Here is a 19,716-nt window from a genome sequence, read left to right as displayed (position 1 = left end):
CTATTAAAAATAAAGCTGCTATAAACATGGTTGAAGGCCAGGTCCCGCCTCTGAGAAAAAGGTATCGGACGGGTCCGATGCTCTTTGGGTGGATGACACCTAAATGAACATCTGTACAAAGTCCCAATTTATTTCTAATATCAGAGATCAGACCTCTACTCTTGCCTGATGCGTCTAAAACAAAAAGGGGGAACTGTAGAGAGCTGCGGAATGCTATGCCTTAAAGATGGAGCTGGTTTCTGCCTTCCACCTTCCCGATGGTGAGTGCTCTCTGTCACGAACAACTCCACATTTGGCTAAGGCCGAGGATCTGGCTTGCTTCCATGTATGTGGACCTATCTGCATTGCCCCCGTGGCACGCCTGGGTTGGCTACCCAGAGGCTATTTAAGCTGTGGGCTGGCTTTCCCCGGGGTCCGAGGATTGTTCAATGTTCCTGAATAAACTGCATTGAAAATAAAAAAATAAAAAAATAAAGTCCCTGGAAAAAAAAAAAAAAAAAAAAAAACAAACATGGTTGAGCAAGTATCCCTTTTGTAAGAATTACTCAGACCCCAGTTACTAGACTTTTTGCCCTGGGTCAGCCATTGGAAGAAGAACCATTCAAGGACTCGGGCTTGAAATAAAATCTCCCTGCAAAGTTATTGCAGCTCAATCTTAAAGGACGAGTTGGAGAGCTAATGTCACACAGGTTAAGATCAGACATTAGTTGGTTGCTCTTTATACTCCCAAAGTTGAACAAACTTTGGGTACATACCTAGCAGTGGTATAGCTGGATCTTGAGGAAGCACTATTCCTAATTGTCTTAGAAAGCGCCAGATAGATTTCCAGAGTGGTTGTACCAGTTTACATTCCCACCAGCAGTGGAGGAGGGTTCCCCTTTCTCCACATCCTCTCCAGCATGTGTTATCGCTTGAGTTTTTCATCTTGGCCATTCTGATGGGTGTAAGATGGAATCTCAGGGCCGTTTTGATTTGCATTTCCCTGATGGCTAATGAGGTTGAACATTTCTTTAAGTGTTTCTCTGCCATTCGATATTCCTCTGTCGAGAATTCTCTGTTTAACTCTGTTCCACATTTTTTACAGAGAGAAGGTTTCTATGTGTAGCAGTGGCTGACCTGGAACTTGCTCTGTAGACCAGGCTGGCCTATATATAACTCATAGAAATCCTGTCTCTACCTGAGTGCTGGGATTAAAGGCATGTGCCATCACTGCCCAGCAGAATTTTAATAGCAATATAGTACAATACATTCATATAATAATAATATAGTATAATACAAGGTTATTTTAATTACCTTGCAGCCTCATCTTCCAGTTTCTTTTTTTGAATTTGCTCTAATCTTTTTCTTTCAATTTCCTTCAATTTGTCACGTTTGATTTTATGAAGTTGTTCAAGGGCTAATTGTTGTGTATTATAGCTTTCTCTTAGTTCCTAAGGATAAAATACAAGTAAGTCAACACTTAAATATTTTAATCATATTTAATAATGTAGCATTTGCATTAAAAATTACTAAGACAAGTATAGTTAAAAGATTTAAAAGTTTAAAAGATCTATTTAAATAATATAAGTCTTAAAATACAATAAGTACTTCATGCATCTACTAAGAAAATACATGCTAAATTCACCTATTTTCACAGCAGTTCATATAGAACATAAAAATTTAATAAACCAATTATCTGAAGTGTTATTTTTAATAGAAATGCAATTCATTAAAATAAGAAAAAAAATTGATTATGATAACATTTAAAGAAAAATTTTTGTGAAGTGTATATGTGTAGGGGTGTGTGTGTGTGTGTGTGTGTGTGTGAGTGTGTATGGTGTAGGCCAGAGGCCTAGGTCAACCTTGGATATCATTTCTCAGGCACCAAATTCCTTGCTTTTTCAATAGAATCTCTCATTGGCCTGAAACTTGCCTAGTAGTTTGGGCTGGCTGGCTATGGAGCCTCAAGGATCTGTCCATCTCCACCTTCCCAGTGCTGGGATCACAAGTATACACAATGGCCTTTTTTTTTTTTTTTTTTTCCCCACATGTGGGTTTTGCAGGTCTCAGTGTTCCTAGTATTTCCATTCAGAAGCAATCATTTCTCTTGGTATAAACAATCACAGAACTTTATTTCCCTTCTCAGAATGACTAGTCAAAAGAACATACATATGATCCAAGCTGGGTCAGAACTTTTTCCTGGATACAGATATCTTGATTAGGTAAAGAGAAACTTCCCTGGCTCATTAAACTGAGATAAACTAAATCTGGCTCCCTTACTACTAAGTGGTACCAGAAGTGACAGGAATGAAGTCCATATAAAGCAGAGAATTAAAGATGAGAGACAGAGGTAGAGAAGAGGACTAGAGAAACCCAGTCTTCAACTCCATTGCTCAGTGTTGTAGGAATGCCCTTTTCCAGCTGCCATCCTTCCACTCACTCATCGTGGTATCCTTTCAACAGCCACCACTTTGAATTGGTTTTCTTTCCCTTGGAATCTACAGAATAATTAACAAGAGTAGGAAAAAAAGGAAACAAACAAACAGACAAAAAGAAAACAAATTTGAAGGAAAGATAAAACTAAGAACAACCAACTAATTAGCAAAAAACAACAACAAACAAACAAAAAAGAGAAAGAAAATAAAATAAAGGGGAAAACCTTAACACAATAAAAAAATAATAGCAAATGAGGGAGCTAGATAATATCTGAACATAGTTTTTTTTGTTTCTTTGTTTTGTTTTTAGTGTATGATGTCTTCTCACCATTCTAGTCACAAAACTCTACACCCAAACCAGGCCAACCTGTATATTTCCAGACTGTAGCTAAGCCACAGGTAAACTGACTGAGCTATATACCTGGCCAAAGGGTAGTGTGGTGACTGAGACTGTCCAAGTATCTGGGACTTACACAAATGCTGTGTAGGCTTAGTCTCACACAGGGCTTAGCGTCCAAGATTTTACTTGTTATTTTTGCCTCTAAATTCAACTGAAAAGCAAAAGACCATGATGGTTATATGCAGAAGCAGGCTGGTTTAATGTTAAGAAGCATGCCTCTAGGAGAAGTCCACAGAAGTGTGAGGAAGGTTCTGTCAATAATCTCAGCAAAGTTCAGTTTCCTTATCTGAATGTGTCTCACAGAGCTGCTATGTGGGTAAAATGAATTAACTCAGGGAAAATGCTTACAGTATTGCATGCTACATACTTAGATTCTCAGTAAATATTAGCTATTACTAGTGGCAGGAGCCAGGACTAGGAGAATATTACATCTGGAGGGAGTATAAAGAGGAACCAACTAATGTCTGATCTTAACCTGTATGACATTAGCTCTCCAGCTCGTCCTTTAAGATTGAGCTGCAATAACTTTGCAGGGAGATTTTTATTTCAAGCCCCGAGTCCTTGAATGGTTCTTCTTCCAATGGCTGACCCAGGGCAAAAAGTCTAGTAACTAGGGTCTGAGTAATTCTTACAGTTTCAAGTTCTGCCAAAAACTAGGAAGTTGAATAGATATAAAACTACTTATTTACATGTATTGGAACACTGTCAAGGCACCGGAGATGTTAAGAGCCTGAAGAGAGGAAACCAGAGAGGCTGAGAAAGACACCTGACACCCAGTACTTTCTCCTTCCAGGCACGCATCCAATTGAGAAGGTGAGAGAAAGAAAGCAGTGGCTATGGAGCTAAGCAGAACATCCACCTCTGGGTGCCAGAGAGCTACAGTCTGTGCCCATCATTGTATGGAACACAGTAGCTGAGAACATACATCTGATCTACAAGTGTGAGGCATGGAGAGCTAACTGGGAATGGTGTGGGCTTTCGAAACCTCAAAGCCTACCTCCAGTGACACACCTCCTCTAAGATGGACACACATCCTAATCCTTCCCAAACTGTCCTACCAACTGAGGACCAAGCATTTAAATATAGGAACCTATGAGGGCCATTCTCGTTCAAACCACCACAGAGGTATAGCAGTCCCACTTTCAATCAGCTCAGCCAGTAATTGAATTAAGGTAATTTGTTCTATTTTGTTTGCCAGAAGCAAAAGAAAATTGCCGCTGGAATGAAGATGAGCTTGTTTATCAAATTACAAATGAATATCCAAATTATGTCTGTGCTTTTTTTTTCATATAAAAAGCTTGGGTGGAATTTAACAAAAAAATTATGAAGTGTACCAAAAGTCAATGAACTAAGAAAAAGGGCTGGAGAGATGTCTCAGCAGTTAAGGCTGCTCTTCCAGAAGACTCAGGTTTGACTCCCAGCACCTACACAACAGCTCACAATCATGTGCAACTCCAGTTGCAGAGGATCTAACACCCTCTTCTGGACTCTGCAGGCACTGGGCATATACAGAGTATATACATTAGCAAATTAACATTGACAATAAATAAATCAAGGATGCAAATTATGACCTGAGGATACCCACTACCAGAAAAATAAAAGAAGGCATAACAAGGTTAACAGGGAAGGAAGAAGTAGAGCTCAACAGAAATAATGCTCAGTTGCCATCCTTCCCTGAAGGAACTACAGACAGTTAATGGTCGCTGCGGCAGGGGTGGGTGTAGCCATTGTTAAACTGCCATAGCTTAAGTAAATAACTCCCCACCCATGCTCAGGCAGAATACTAATTAAATGAACTAGGCTTTTAAAAGCACAAGGAGGAAGAAGACTTTTTAGTAAAGATAAGAAGGATGATCGTGGGAAGCTATGCTCAAAGTACATTAATATATGTGCGTGAAACTATAAACAAACAAACAAATAAATGTACTAAAAAAGGCCAAGGTAAGAAAAAGAAACACAAAATAAATAACAGAAGGGAAAAAATACATTTTTCAGTCCAAATTTATCAGTAAATATATTAAACAGACCAACTACTCTGATTAAATATTAAGCTGAAATTATAAACCATAACTATGTTACTTAAAAGATAAAATGTGAATGAAGGCCAGCACAGTTAGACTACTATATCAGGAAATGTTATCTTTGAAAAAGTTTGTATGTGTATGCGTGCATGCTCCTGTACATATGCATGAACACAGGCTTGCAGGCAGATGGCAGTCTTGACTATGTTTCCTCAGGACTCTCTACCTTAGTTTTGAGCCAGGGCCTCTCTGGGACCTGGGGCTCACCAATTAGGATATGCTGGCTAGCCAGACTGCCCCAGGGATAACCCTGTGTCTGCCTCCCCTCCCACACTGTATCTAGTACTTCCTTCACGGGGAGTATAAGCATACCACTATGACCAGACTTTTCTGTGGATAGTTGGGATTGAATTTGGGTTTTCGTGCTTGCATAACCAGCACTTTGCCAAGTGAGCTATGTCCCCGACGTGGCCTAGGATTTGCAGCCCTCCTGTCCAATCTGAGATTACAGGTTGAAAAACTAGTCCTTAAGGCAAGAAGCATCTCTAGAGGGGACATCATGACAAATGGACCTATGCACCAGTAAACTACAACAATTGTAAATCTACTCACACTAGCAACATAGCTTCAAGGTCTGTAAGTAACAAAGTAACAAAATTTAAGAAGACAGATACTCATCAAAGTGGAGCATCCTATCATCCCAACCTCTATAACTGAGCGATAAAAGCAGACAGGAAATGAGCACATCAAACCACTTTGCCTTCACACTGGGGCAACAGCTTTTAACTCGAGGACCAATGCACGTCTAAGGTTTTAAAATTATTTTTAGTAGAGTACAGAATTCCATGACATGGCCAGGAACAAAACTGATTTTTATTTTCACTAGCTTTTTTCTAAAATCCAGCATTTCCATCAATGTCAAGTGAAAGCAATAAACCACCATGATATTACTCATATTTATGATGTTTTCAAAAGCAAACTGAATATGGTTACTATATATTACTATATAAAAAGTATAGTTCTAGATTACTTGATATCTTACTTAAAGATGGTATACCTGTCACTAGATTTTATTTACTTCATAAACATAGAATCACATATACTTGAACTTCTATATTTGATAACTTATTAAAAATATATTTGGTAGTATTGGGACTTAGAACTAGGGCTAAGTGCATGTTAGGCAAGTGCTCTAACACTGAGTTACAGCCCAGCCCCTCATGTAAAATACTGTGAGATGAACTCTAGAGAGGAGTCCACAGCATAAACATGGATAAGATGCTTTGCTTCAGAAACCAAAGTTCCTATCACATGCCTGGCAGCAATTCTTCATTTCCACATTTCCTGCTATTATACCTCATCTTGGAGAGAAGATGTAAACCTGACACCCAAATTACCCCTTGCCACCTGGAGGGTACCACTAACAATTCTGGTGTTGGCAGATTCTGGTTTCCTTCTGTGGAAAAGCACTGCCTCAGTTACTATGGAGAGTCAATGTGATGCTTTTTTATCACACTAAGCATTTAAGCGTAATTCTTTTTTTTTTTTCTTTTTTTATTTTATTTTATTTTTTTTTATCAGTTACATTTTATTAACTCTGTATCCCAGCCATGTCCCGATCCCTCATTCCCTCCCAGTCCCTCCCTCCCTCCCTCCCTCATCTCCACCGTGCCCCTTTCCAAGTCCACTGATGGGGGGACCTCCTCCCCATTCATCTGATCCTGTTTTATCAGGTATCTTCAGGACTGGCTGCAAAGCCCTCCTCTGTGGCCTAACAGGACTGCTCCTCCCTTCGGGGGTGGGGAGACCAAAGAGCCAGTCATTGAGTTCCTGTAAGAAATAGTCCCTGTTCCCCTCACTTTGGGAAACCAATTGGTTACTGAGCTACCACAGGCTACTCTTTCCCTGATAAGAACAACAAAATTATTTGTATAGCACATGGGGTTCACAAAGTATCCCACCCTGTGTCTGTGTGTGTATGCTATTTCATCATCACCTGTTGATCACCAGGTCATCGATTCTCATTTATTCAGTTCTCATATTATTCTTTGACCTCTGTACTGATGGTTCAATCAAAACCTAACTCTGAGGTCAAACCTTTCAAATGCTTCTTAATGGGACTATTCCTACTAGTATGCCTTGAGTTCTATTATCATTAAAACAAGAACAACCACTGGCTACATATCCTATTCTTCACACATAAGCCTCTGAGCCTTTGCCACTTCAAGGGTTTCTCAGCTTCACTGAGACCCTCACTCTGTTGACGTTATCATTCCTTTTCTTCATCAGCACCTCTTCCTCTGTGGTCCTTTTATACCCAGTCCCTATTTCAGAGATTATCTTTATCATAATTCTCACGTTATGATTTTTAACTCCCCTTCCCTTCCATCTTGGCCTGCTAAAATCCCAAACCTATATGATGCCATGAACCTATTTCACTAGCCATCTCTGTGCAACTGAAAATTACTGAAGGAAAATTATATAATTAGGCATGCAATCTTCAACTTAAACTCATGACCTGGAATGAAATAGGCATTTAACATTGCTCAACACATTGTTTTCTTCTCTCATGCTTGTACTCACCCACTCCCGCCCACAAGGCATCTACTTTAGGCTGATGTCTCTCTCTCTCTGTCTTGAATATCCCATACACTCTTTTCCCTAAAAACCTCACCGACAATTAGAACTCCTGCTGATCTATCTAGCATCTGAAAATTTTCTCTTAAAAGAAATTCTTTAATCTATGCTCTGGATTTTTTTCTTTTTTTAAATCTTCCTTCTTTTTTTTGGGTGTATATGCATATACATGTGTAGGCCAGAGTTCAACATCAAATGTCTTCCTCAATTGTTTTCCCCCTTATTTTTTATTTTTAAATTTAATTCAATTGTTTGTTTGTTTGTTTTTCTGCCAAGACAGGGTTTCTCTGTGTAGCCTTGGCTGGCCTTGAACTCACAAAGATCCACCTGCCTCTGCCTCCCAGAGTACTGGGATTACAGGTATGTGCCACCATGCCTGGCTATTTTTTATTTTTTATTTTTTTGAGACAAGGTTTCTCTGTGTAGCCCTGGCTGTCCTGGAACTCACTCTGTAGACCAGGCTGGTCATGAACTCGCAAAGATCTGAATGCCTCTGCCTCCCTAGTGCTAGGATTAAAAGTGTGTGCCACCACTGCCCAGCCCCCACCTTACTTTTAATGCTTTTATTTATTCTTTGAAAAAATTTCCCCCTCCCCCAACTTCTCCCCTAACTCCCTATCCACCCAACTTCTCTTTCAGTTCTCCTTCTCTTTTAAAACCAAAGAAAACAAACAAAGCAAACAAACACCCTATAGAGTCCAGTTTGTGTTGGCTGACGACACCCAGGCATGGGGCCTGCCCTGCTCCAGGCAGGTTGACACAGCATCCACCTTTTATTGGGGGTAGGGTCTTTTAGTCTCCCTAGCACTGGGATCACAAGGGTGTGCCACATTTGGCTTTTTTACATAGGCCCTATGCATGGCAGACATTTAACCAGGGGCTGTGATTTATCAATTATCATACTTATTTATAATCTCTTCCTCTCGCATCCTCTCTGTTGTCTACTTTGAGTTTTCTTTTGTCCCTTCATTTAATACCTGTCAGCCTCATGCCTTCTTACTCTCTTTTGAGTAAGAGTTGTTCATAGACATTTAAACACGTCTTCATTTCACTGCTGACCCACTGCACCCAGCTTCTGCTTACTGCTCAACTGAAATGGCACTTTCAGGAGCCCTTGGAGGAGATACCAGAGTCAATGGAATTTCTCAGCACTGCGTTAAGTGAACTCTGAATCACCTTACAGCAATGAACACAAAGATTTCTTTTCTTGCACCCTGTAACCTCGGTCAAGTTTCCTAACCACTGACTTACAGATTTCACACCCCTTTAGTGTCCAAAATCGCCTCTGATGAAAGTATCAATAAGCAGTGAAAAACCAGAAGGCAGGAAGCAGAAGGAAGAAAGTAAAGCAATACAGAATAGTCTGCTGGCCTGTAGAGAATCAATGCTGACTGGAAGAATCAGACTATTCTGTGCTGAGTACAGTCCACAAATCTGCACTGAACCTTATTGTACCATGAAAAAACTCATACTTCAGTCTCTATAAAATTCTAGGACCAGATAACCTGGTCAGTCGTGTTCTAATCCTATAGATCAACATTTGGGTCCCTGCTGCTGCTACCTTTGCAATCTGCCTTACCTTTTCAAGGAGCTGGGGTGTAGTTACTGTGGAATATATGTGGAACCTCCTATTGCATACATTTTAGCACTGAGTAGTGGGGTAGGCAAGTGATTAACATAAATCACTTTTCTTTAAACTACATTAAAGGAGAAATTCACTGAATATTTTTGAATAGTCTGTGTATTACACACGACAAAATGTATGATTTACACATATTAAATTTTACTTCAAGTGCAAGTATGTCAGAATACCTAGCCTGGTAAGTAATGATACCCTAGCATTACCGATTCTTTAAATTTTCCCTATGGTCGAACTAGGAAGCAGCCTGGTATACATGAGGCATGAACCTGCCCTAGACTGCAGCAAGTAAAAACTTAGGCAATGGCTTTAAGGAATATGGGTAATTTAATCTCACAGTCCCTTAGTTTTCTCCTGAATCACACCACTAGTTAACCCAGTCCACAGGGAAAATGTAAGGGAACTAGTTGGGTTCCTCTTGAAGGAGGGCAATGTGGACAGTTTTCCTGATTTCAGGCATTTGACTCAAACAGGCAATTAGACAGCAGAAGGATATTAGAGCAAACAGAAGGAAAAAAAAGATTTTATTGTATACGTTATTCCAAACAAAGACAATCAGATAAAAACAAAGAATGGTCCAGTTTAAAAAAAAAAAAAACAGTAAAGTAACTTAAAAAAAAAGAAGCTAGATATTAGAAAATAACCTTAAGTAAGAGGAAGAGGTTGTTGAGACAGCTTAGCAGAGACAAAAGGCACTGAAGAAGAGAGTCATCCATATTCCCACACTGTAAGATAAGGCAGACAAAAGGCCAGTTAAACTGTGTACAGATTTTAAAAAATAATTTAAGGAAGGTAACTTGACTGGCTTGTTTGACCACCAATGACAAATGATCATGTTATAACTTTTCTAAAGACTCTACCTTTGTGAAATGGACATTATCAGCATTATTCTCAACTTATGTGCTTAACTGAAACCACCATGATGCCTTTTCTTTACCATGCCGTTTATTCTGCAATTGCTGCTAATGTTACTCTAAGTCAAAAAGATAAAAACCATATGAAGAAACAGCTTTCTTAAAGAATCACTATATAACACTGCATGCTCTGATAATGTTATACACAGTTAGCAAAGGATGAACTGAGACCACTCCCACAGCAGAATGAAGTGCCATTTGTCTAGGGATTAGCTTTTATTACCTCTAGTCATAGCTTCAGTATCCAACTAACATTTTATTATCTCCATTCATATGGTTTCACTATTCAATTACCAGTGCCCCATAGAGAAAACATTGTGTTTGGGCATTGGCTCTGCCACAGCAGCAAACAATGAATCATGAACCATGAGCTTTACTTTTTGTATGAAGTTAATAGTCTCAGACTTACTTTATATTTCACTAAGTATTTTGTTGTTTCTCAAAGATTAATTATATTCGAGCAAAGAGACAAACAAACAAGAAAAAGAATTTAGTATGCTAGAAGAAGATCTACCATCAGAGCAATTTTGAAATTTCCCTGTTCACTCCTCCTCCCCCTTTTGAGACAGGGGCTCATGTAGCCCAGGATGGTCTTAAATTCTCTAGGTTGCTGAGAAATGACCTTGAATTCTGATCCTTGTGTGTCACCCTCCAACGTCTGGGATTTACAGGTATGCACCATCATGCCCAGCCTGTTTTCTATTCAGAATGCTTTTGAAGTCCTGACAACGGCAGTTGTTTTTGAGGAGCATATAGTCCTCAAAATCTGGAAACTTTGGGGAAAATATTTAATCTTATGACACAATATTTACTAAGTTTTAGAAAACATTAACGACAATTTTATGGTCTTAGTAGTTGTGGTATAATCAATTATGAAAATGTAATACGTGTGCTAACAGTAGCTTTTAAAGCAAGAAGCAGCTATAAAGACATGAGGATAATAGAAGATAAATACCTTCAGTTGATTGTTAAATGAATCCATTTCTGAAAGCTTAGATGCAGTTTCTTTTTCAAGAGCATCTAATTGTTCTTTAAGTCTTTGGCATAATTCTTCCTTTTCCAATGATTTTTTATGAAGTAAACTGATCCCTGAATCTGAAATACAAAAATATCAAGTCAGTTCACATTTGGCAGAAGTTCATGTCCTTTCCTGTCTGGTCAAAAACGATGTAACTAAAGAAACACAAAATGTATACATTATTACATAGGTGAGTAGAAAAGACACTACTTTTTATTCCCAGATAATATCTTGTAAAGGTCCTCAAAGGGAATGGATATAAGAATTGGTTCTAACTGAAAACCTCCACATCAGAAAAGGTGTTTTACCAAATGCAATGGGCATGTTAGCATCTACCTCATTAAATGAAGTGAATAAAAATCCATGGCAAAAAGTGTGACTCAGAGTAAGTACTCAGTTAACAGGACGTGCTGTTAAAATAGTTTTGTACATACCCATAATGAGCTCAAGAACAAAGGATCACTCACAGCAAGGACCCAATAAGCATTATTAACAGGATTATTTAATAACACGTTAAGAGGTAAAAAGAGAGGGCTTGCTGTACATGATTTTTTTTAATTTACACAAGGATTAAGAAACTAGGTATAAAGATAGTTTTACCTTAAAATGAAGTAGTAACACTACCATCTAAATTCATATCCTAAAATTTTGTATTTTTAGGGTACAGAATCAAGTATAGAATTTGAATAAAATTTAACATATAGAGCAAAAAGTCCTCCCACATCTGAAACCCTAACTTCTCCTTTTAAGCATTTGTTATGAGTGAATGTACACTTACATATATGTATATTCATTTAACTTTTACTTACTAGACTCAGAGTATCTATGGCATTCTATAACATACATGCCTTTATTTACTTATATTTTGGTGATAGTAGAGATTGAACCAGGCCTCATGTATACATTCAAGGTGAGTGTGCTCTACCACTGAGCCACAAACCCAGCTTTAGGTTGTTTTAAATTTAACAATATATTTTATCAATTAGGACATGCAGATCTAGTTCCATTTCCACAGTGGCCTACATTATGGCTATTCCATTTAAAAGTAACTAATCCCTTTCTATGGTAAAAATTCCCTTTCATGGCAAGCATCATTCTACTCTGTTTCTCTGAGCTCAACTTGTTGAGAGTTGACATGTGAAACCATGAACTTTTTGAACTTCATTGCTAACTTGTTTACTGAGTCTACAGTCCGGATTACTCAGGATGTCACATACAGCAGTCTTCCTTTCTCTTGTTAGGTAGAACATTCCATTTTGTATGTGTGCATATGCTTTCCTATTGATGGACACCTGTTTCCACCCTGTTGTGAAGATGAGCAATGAACGTGTGAGTTCACATGCCATTGAGACAGCAATTTGCTTCTTTCAGATCCATATTCAGATGTGGGTCATGTGGCAGTCTAATTTCTAATTATGTAAGAATCTGCCTATTTTCTATAATATCTGTTCTGATTTACCTACCCACCAATGGTGTGCCAGATTTTCCTTTTCTTTCTCTCCAACACAAATTTCTTACCTTTCTGATAACATCTATCCTAAAGGTATCAGGGGATAATTCAGCGATTAACAACAGTGACCACCTTTCAAACACTTGATAGTCATTTTTATCTTTTTAGGAGAAAATGTCTATTTAAGTCTTCTGCTTGTTTTTCAATTGTGCCATGTGGAGTTTTTCTGTTTGGGAGATTTTTTTAATTGGGTTGTGTGAATTCTTTATATATCAAACACCTAACAGATACAGATAATTTCTCTAAGTCTGTGGGTGGCATTGTCATCTTGGGCATTTCCTTGGATGTGCAGAAACCTTTTACTTTGATATAGAATGACTTCTTTCATATTTCTTGAGCTTTTTATAATATTTTAAAAAAATCACTTGTATAACAATTTCCTATTTCTATTTAAATTTTGGTGATATAAAAAAACTGTTAATGGGGCTGAAGAGATGGCTCAGTGGTTAAGAGTAGTGGCTGCTCCTCCAGACACTGATTCCCACCACCCATATGGTAGCTCACAGCTGTATGTCCAATTTTACAGATCTAATGACCTTTCCTGGCTACCTTAGGCACCACACACGTGTAGTGCTCAGATAAAGCAGATAAAACACCAAAACACATAACAGAAAATTTAAAAAGCCTTCTAAAACAAAAAAGAGGTTATGAAATTAAAGGTGAGATGGGGAGGTAGGTGTGGATCTGAGAGGAGTTGGAAGAAGCATGAAGTAAATATGATCAAAATATACTGCATAACATTCTCAAAGAATTAATAAAATATATTAAAAATGGTCACAAAAGATGTCAAGGTAGTTTCATCTGTTCTCTTTTGGAAGCTTTATAGCTTGTATCTTATATTAGCTCTTAATCTATTTTTGTTGTTCGTTTTGAGGTAGGGTTTCATTCTTCAGCCCAGGCTGACATGGAATTCGCTATGCAGCCCAGACTGGTCTCAAATTCATGACAATTCTCTTACCTCAGTTATCTACCAAGTGCTAGGACAGGCATGAATTACTATTCCCAAACTTAGGTCTTTAATTCATTTTCAGTTGGTTTCCATGTCTGGGATAAGATCGGGGCTAATTTTAATGTTTTGCATGTGGTTATCCACTTTTCCTTACACTATTCACATATGAGATCATGCTTTCTCTTTGATTACTTGGTACCTTTGTCTAAACTGTGAGTTAAAAATAACTTTTCCTTTCTTTAGTTATTTCTTGTCAGGTATCTGGTTACAACTATGAAATATGTAGCTAATACAATTTATGATAATATTTTTTCCTATTATTCTGAAAATTTTAACTTATAGGCAAAGGATTTTAATAAAATAATGCCATTTAAAAATAATAATGTATTAAAATTATTTAGAAAAGAAACAAAACAAAACCTAGATACTTACCAGGTGTGTTATTGAGCTGCATGTTTTTAATTCTTTCATTTAATAGTTGCTTTTCAGGTACCAGATAGATAAGCTTATTTTGATATTCCTTTTAAAAAGAAAATTAGAATCTGATTAAAACAATATAATGTCTAAGAATATTTTAAAATATGACTTTTACACAGAATAGAAATATTACATGGTTGTAGTGTAGAATTATATAGAATATAAAAAGAAAGTATTTAAGCAAATAATTAGGAATGGCTGGCTGAAATATATAGCCAATCAAGAATGCCTTCAGCAATGAGTGTGTAGAGACCTAAACTTTTTTGCACTGCAATGGATGACAGCTGGCAAAGAATGAGAGGGTGTCCATGTACTAGATAGCATGTGCAAACGGGCCATGACACTCCATAATACATATGTATACATCAAAGAGGGGCTGGGATCCTGGGGAGAAACAGGGAAGCCGTTTCAAACCACGTAATAAATGGCTTTGCTGTGACGAGGGGAAAACTGATCGGCCATTCTTGCAGTAAAAGGAGTTACACAAGAGGACTCTGCAGGTGGAGAATACTTCTAATGTCCCTACTCTCAAAGAGCAATAACTGAACCAGACTCTACTTCACAAGTAAAGAAGTACCAGGTTTCTGTAACACTTGATATTCTCATAACACAGTGCTGAAAGGGAAACTTCTAATCAAAATTTCCTAAAATGAATGGCAACAACTTTATTGCAATGTAAAATGTGGCATGAATTCAGGTGTCCTGCCTAATTCCAGTGCTGATACATGACTCCCAGCACTATAGTGCTAAGGGGTGAGGCTGGAGGGTGTAATTAAACCATGAGGACTGTTACTCATTAAGGGTATTTGTTCCTGCCTTGCTCATTTGGCCTATGAGAGCACAGCAAGAAGATGCTGCTTTTGTGGTGGAGTAAACCTGCCAGTCAGTATTAGTGCCTTGATCTGCAAATGGACAAAAACAATATATAAAGATATTTTTATTAAAGTTCAAAGTGGTGAGTATTTATGTATAAATTAAGCAGAACCTAAGCCCAGTTTTAAGCAATTTATGGACTTTCTGATCTTTTCTATCACAGGACTGCCAGAAACTGAGGAGCTCACCATTCCCAAAGCGCACTACCTACAGGAAGAACTGCAGAGGACTGCGCGTGTTTACAGATCATTCAGCCGCAAAAGGCGTACCTGAAGTTCCTGTTGAAGTTGTTTGATTTCCATAATTTCCAGGTCACACTGTTTATCCAAAACTTCTAGCTCAGTCTTTTGTGTTTGCTTTCTGATTCGGACATCTTGAAGTCTGCCTAAGATCTGCTGATGTTTCCCATTCTATAGGAAGACCATATGCACATATATAATAAAAAATAAGTGCTATGAGGGCATGTTTCCTTCAGGAGAAATTATTTTTATTTACTTAAATCTCAGATGACATTTACGATTCATAGTCAGTCTGACGTGATGGGCTATGATCCAGTGGGAAACACTTAGCGTTCATTTATGTGAAGAGTTATTAGCAAGAAACAAATCATTCTCAGAGAGGAGGATCCCATATGTTATGATGAAAAAGCACAAATACAACACACTGAATTTTCTCCTGGATTATGTGTAAATACCATAAACAATCTCAAAACATATTTAATTTATTCTTTAAATGTTTACACGTGATATTTGGCATTAGTCTCTCCTTCTCTAGCTACTTTTACTATCTTCAATGTTATTTTCTAATCTCCTTTAGTTAAACAGTCTCCAGAAGGAGGCAAAAAAAACCCCAAAAAACAGAGAACAGAAATTTTCAATAAGGTCTAAAGAGGGGGGAAGTGGGTGTTAAAAGAGTGGACTGCCACTTCACCCTCCAAGACAAATTTGTCTAACACTCAGAGAAACACTTTAAAGAGGCAATTAGGGTGAAAACAAGAAAGTGTTTGGAACAGCCCAATCCAATCTAACTAGAAAATAGATTGTAACAAGAAGAAACAGACAGAAAAGATCTTAGAAATGCACATGTGCAGAGAAAGACATGAGCACAGAGTGAGGCCTCACCGGGAACCAAGCCTTAACTTCCAGCCTCCGGAAGTGTGAGCATTTCTGCCATTTGGCTTCTCAGCCTGGGGCATTTTGTTATTATGGCTCTAGCAACAGGGCAGTGGGTGAAGAAAATGAGTTATCACTGATGAAAGTTTGACTAGATCATGTCTTACAATTTAAAAATACCCACTAAAAGGACTACGTTACATAACCTCTAGAGCTCATATTATCTTCACCATGTGTTAATGCACACAGAACCTCTCCAGATACTGACCCACGTTATTGTGCCGTTGTGTTACTCTAAACCTTAGGGAAAACCAGGCAATGTTAAGATCTTTCTATATTAATTATTTTTTACATTTATTTGTTTTGTGTGTGTATGTGTGGGCGTGCACAGAGGTCATAGGACAATTGGTGAGAGCCAGTTTTCTCCTGGCACTATGGGACCCAGAGTCTAATCTCAGCTTGGCAGCTATGGCAACAAGCGCCTTCACCTGTTGAGCTGCCTGGCCAGACCACTTTCTCCTGTTTTTAAGAAAAAAATACACCATCAAAATGATGGTTCTAAGACATCTATATAGCACACAAAAGCTCAAGGTTTTAGACCTCTGTTGTAGCACAGTGGCATGATTAATAATCATAGTATATATATACAAATTAATCTAAAGCCATAATATAGCATCTTTCAGACTAAAGACATTATGATGCTTTATTTTTAAAAATAATTTAAATGCAATTCGAGCCACACACAACCCCCCTCAAAAAAAAATTAAGCTGCCACTGCATAAGATCTAAATTTGGTTCTAGCACATAAGTACACATTCATCATGCGAAATCTTGCCATTCTAGCAAGGCTAGGCTTATAGGATTCTAGATCTTTTTATCTTCTCATTTCATAGAACCTGACACTCTAACATTTGATATATAAAAGTCAGTTAAGTAGAATGACTAATATTAGTTAGAAATTAGTTTTTCAAATAGAAAGAAATGGTAAGAGATCATTTAGGCACACAATTTGTTTGTTTTTTTCTGTTTAGCAATTGAACCCTTTCTATTCAAGCAAACTCTGGAGAGAAAATGGCAGCACTGTTCAGATAAAGTCCATGCAAACTTTAGCCATACCACTGCTTCCAGCTCAAGATGAAGACTCTTTTTTTTAGAGTTCAGCCTGACGATTTCTTCTTGTTCTCTATTCTTTTGATTGAGAAGCTCCTGTCGACGGATTCTTTCCCATTCTAAACGACGCTGTCTTTCAAGCTCCTGTTTTGCTGCCTAAAATTAACAAATTAATATTCACTTCTAAATTTACAAAATCTGCATTATCCAAAACCTCATGGGATGACAGTGTTTAGAACTGAGTGCCCATAGTGCCTAAGGGTAGGTGAGAAAATCTAGTTTCCTCAAGGGGCCTTAAGATAGCCACAAAAGTGGCTTTTATTCATTGTTCAACCATCTTTTTGTTATGGTCATTCTTCTTTTAATAAGTTAGAGGATGACTTCATAAGTATAAAAAGCAAGAGAAATAATTATCCCTTTATTCTGGTATCAGCAGAGAAACAATTCCATTTACAATTTTTCAGAGCACTATAATTCACTGTGCTCTGTTTATGGCCCTTTAAAATACAACCAGTGTTTCTTGGAACCTTGTATAATTCTAGACAGACTTCTTGATTCCTCTCTGTATCTTCACCTCCCTATGCTTTTAAGTCTGGCCTTCGATTCTTCTGACTGTAAATCTGAGTCCTAAGCCTGCCTGCACACAGTGACCTCCTTTGCCTGACTTTCTGCTGTCCAATTAACTGCAGCTCCTCACTCAGCTCCACTGTTTAATCAGTCCTCCTCTGATTGGGGCCTCACATGCATATAATATAGGCTTCCACAACTCTGCACCATGAAGCCTTACAGTCCTCATGCACAAAGATCCTCTTTCCCTCATCAAGGGAAGGGAGACTCATTCTGGACAGGTGAAAGAAGAGTGACATGATACAGACAGAAAAGCACAATAGGAGTAAAAAGACCAGCATATTCTTAAATGAAATGTACTCATTTATTAAATCAGTGATTTTCTTAGGAAATAACTTGAAAATTACCTCTCGTCTTTCTATCTCTTTTCTCCTCTCTTCCTCACGCTGTCTTTCCAGTTCTCTCTGTTTCTCCAAGCGCTTTTCCAATTCCAGTTGCTTCTTCCATTCTTGTTCTTGTAATTCTCTCTGTTTTCGCTCCCATTCTTCCTTTTCTTTCTGGGCTTTACGTTCAGCCTCCCTCTGCTGCTGCTCCATCAAGGCTTGGCGTCGCTTCTCCAGTTCCATGTTTCCTCGCTCATAGTTGGCTTTCCGTTTGTCCTCAAAAGTAACTAAAAGGGAAGAAAGAGAGAGAGAGAGAGAGAGAGAGAGAGAGAGAGAGAGAGAAAGAAAGAGAAAGGAAGGAAGGGCTGTATTCTTCTCCCACAGCCTACAGAATCTCCCATCTACTTATCTACTTCGTGGTTTGGTAGTCATTTGAGTGTTCTTATTTCCCCTAAGGATACTTTTATCTTAAATGTAACTAGGAGAGATTTACTTTTCCATAAAAATATTCACTTAAAAACACACAGTTTGCTACATTTGAATCTATTCAAACATTCTCTGACTATCCAAGCCAATAAAAATACTCGCTTATCTTTCCTCAGTGCCTTCTTCAAATAACCAAGGTTGTGTTTTATCTGTTTATATGTCATTGATTTTTTTGAAGAAGGTGAGTTTTTGTTTAGTTTGGTTTTCAGTGCTGAGGATCAAACTTAGTGCTGGCCAAACATTCTACTATTGAGCTGTAACCCCAGTTTTTTCACTAACTTTTAAATAATTTAAAGTAATCATGTGTGCATTCTTCCAATGAATATTTAAAACTTTTTTTCAAAGCTAAAGATTTCATTATAGAGCTTGATCTGATTCTCCCTAAAGTGGAAGAAACACTAATTTTCCAAATATACACATGCTCCCCTCCTCCATCACCATTTTCAGTTTTACTCTTTATTAAAATGAATAAATAATTAAAAAATATCCCAATGATCTGGTGACACAGCTCAGGGACAGAAATGCTTGGATGGTTGACATTAAGGCCATGCATTTGATCCCCAGTAATATATACACACATAAGACACAAATCCCACCCATTAATTTTTTTTCATACAGCATATAATTTTTAAGTCTATAAACACTCTAAATATTTGTTTATACTTCAGAAATTAGAACTTAAAAGTAAATTCAATTAATTTTGATTTTAAAATACATGAATGAATTATAAGTGTAAAATTAACACCTGGCAATTTCTTCTGAGGTTCTTCTTCTTGTGTTTTCTGATATGAAGGCAGAGTTCCATTAATGGAATCAATTTGTTTCCCCCCTCTAGGAAGAACAAACAACAAAAAGCATCACAAATTCTGAGAATTTTCAGACTAAAAAAATACAGATAAGCAATAATTAAAGCAACTTAATATTTAAAATATAGTTCTAGGGATATTTAAAACACCATATGGCCATTAGTAATAATGTACAAAGTACTTGGGTACTTAAGAGAGATCCGGATTCAGCTCATTGCTCTTCCGTTAAACTTTTCCTTCTCCATCACGTGTTAAAAACAACTTCTGTTATCTACTTCCCAGCATGACTCATTGAGTATGAAAATCGAAGGGCAGAGCAAATATTTAACTCTCCTCTAAACTAAAGCAGAGGCTTCAACAAATTCCCAAGTAAAAATGACACCTAAGTGATGAAAGCATA

At 37.7% G+C, this 19,716-nt stretch overlaps 1 protein-coding gene across 9 annotated transcripts in view; it reads right to left on the bottom strand.

Annotated features, from left to right (window-relative positions):
- The window catches only part of Itsn2 (intersectin 2), a 114,368-nt gene that overhangs the window by 58,602 nt on the left and 36,050 nt on the right, over positions 1-19,716 (bottom strand). For 7 of the 9 annotated variants that reach the window (XR_009585029.1, XM_060365277.1, XM_060365273.1 and 4 more), the window contains exons 11-18: positions 19,256-19,341; positions 18,049-18,311; positions 17,081-17,230; positions 15,122-15,262; positions 13,935-14,022; positions 10,981-11,120; positions 9,756-9,836; positions 1,294-1,430 (exon numbers count right to left, since the gene is read on the bottom strand). Coding sequence is in view for 8 of the 9 variants with exons in the window: in XM_060365277.1 (XP_060221260.1) it covers positions 1,294-1,430; positions 9,756-9,836; positions 10,981-11,120; positions 13,935-14,022; positions 15,122-15,262; positions 17,081-17,230; positions 18,049-18,311; positions 19,256-19,341 (1,086 nt within the window). In the remaining variant the exon portion in view is untranslated. Of the gene's footprint in view, positions 1-1,293; positions 1,431-9,743; positions 9,837-10,980; positions 11,121-13,934; positions 14,023-15,121; positions 15,263-17,080; positions 17,231-18,048; positions 18,312-19,255; positions 19,342-19,716 lie in introns of those variants that run through there. The other 2 variants (XM_060365282.1, XM_021664003.2) reach the window with 2 other exon arrangements.

The sequence above is a fragment of the Meriones unguiculatus genome, chromosome 1 (assembly GCF_030254825.1).
Source record: "Meriones unguiculatus strain TT.TT164.6M chromosome 1, Bangor_MerUng_6.1, whole genome shotgun sequence".
NCBI classification, from domain to species: domain Eukaryota; kingdom Metazoa; phylum Chordata; class Mammalia; order Rodentia; family Muridae; genus Meriones; species Meriones unguiculatus.
The sequence above is the reverse complement of the archived record's forward strand: the minus strand, read 5'-3'. Positions and strand labels throughout refer to the sequence as shown.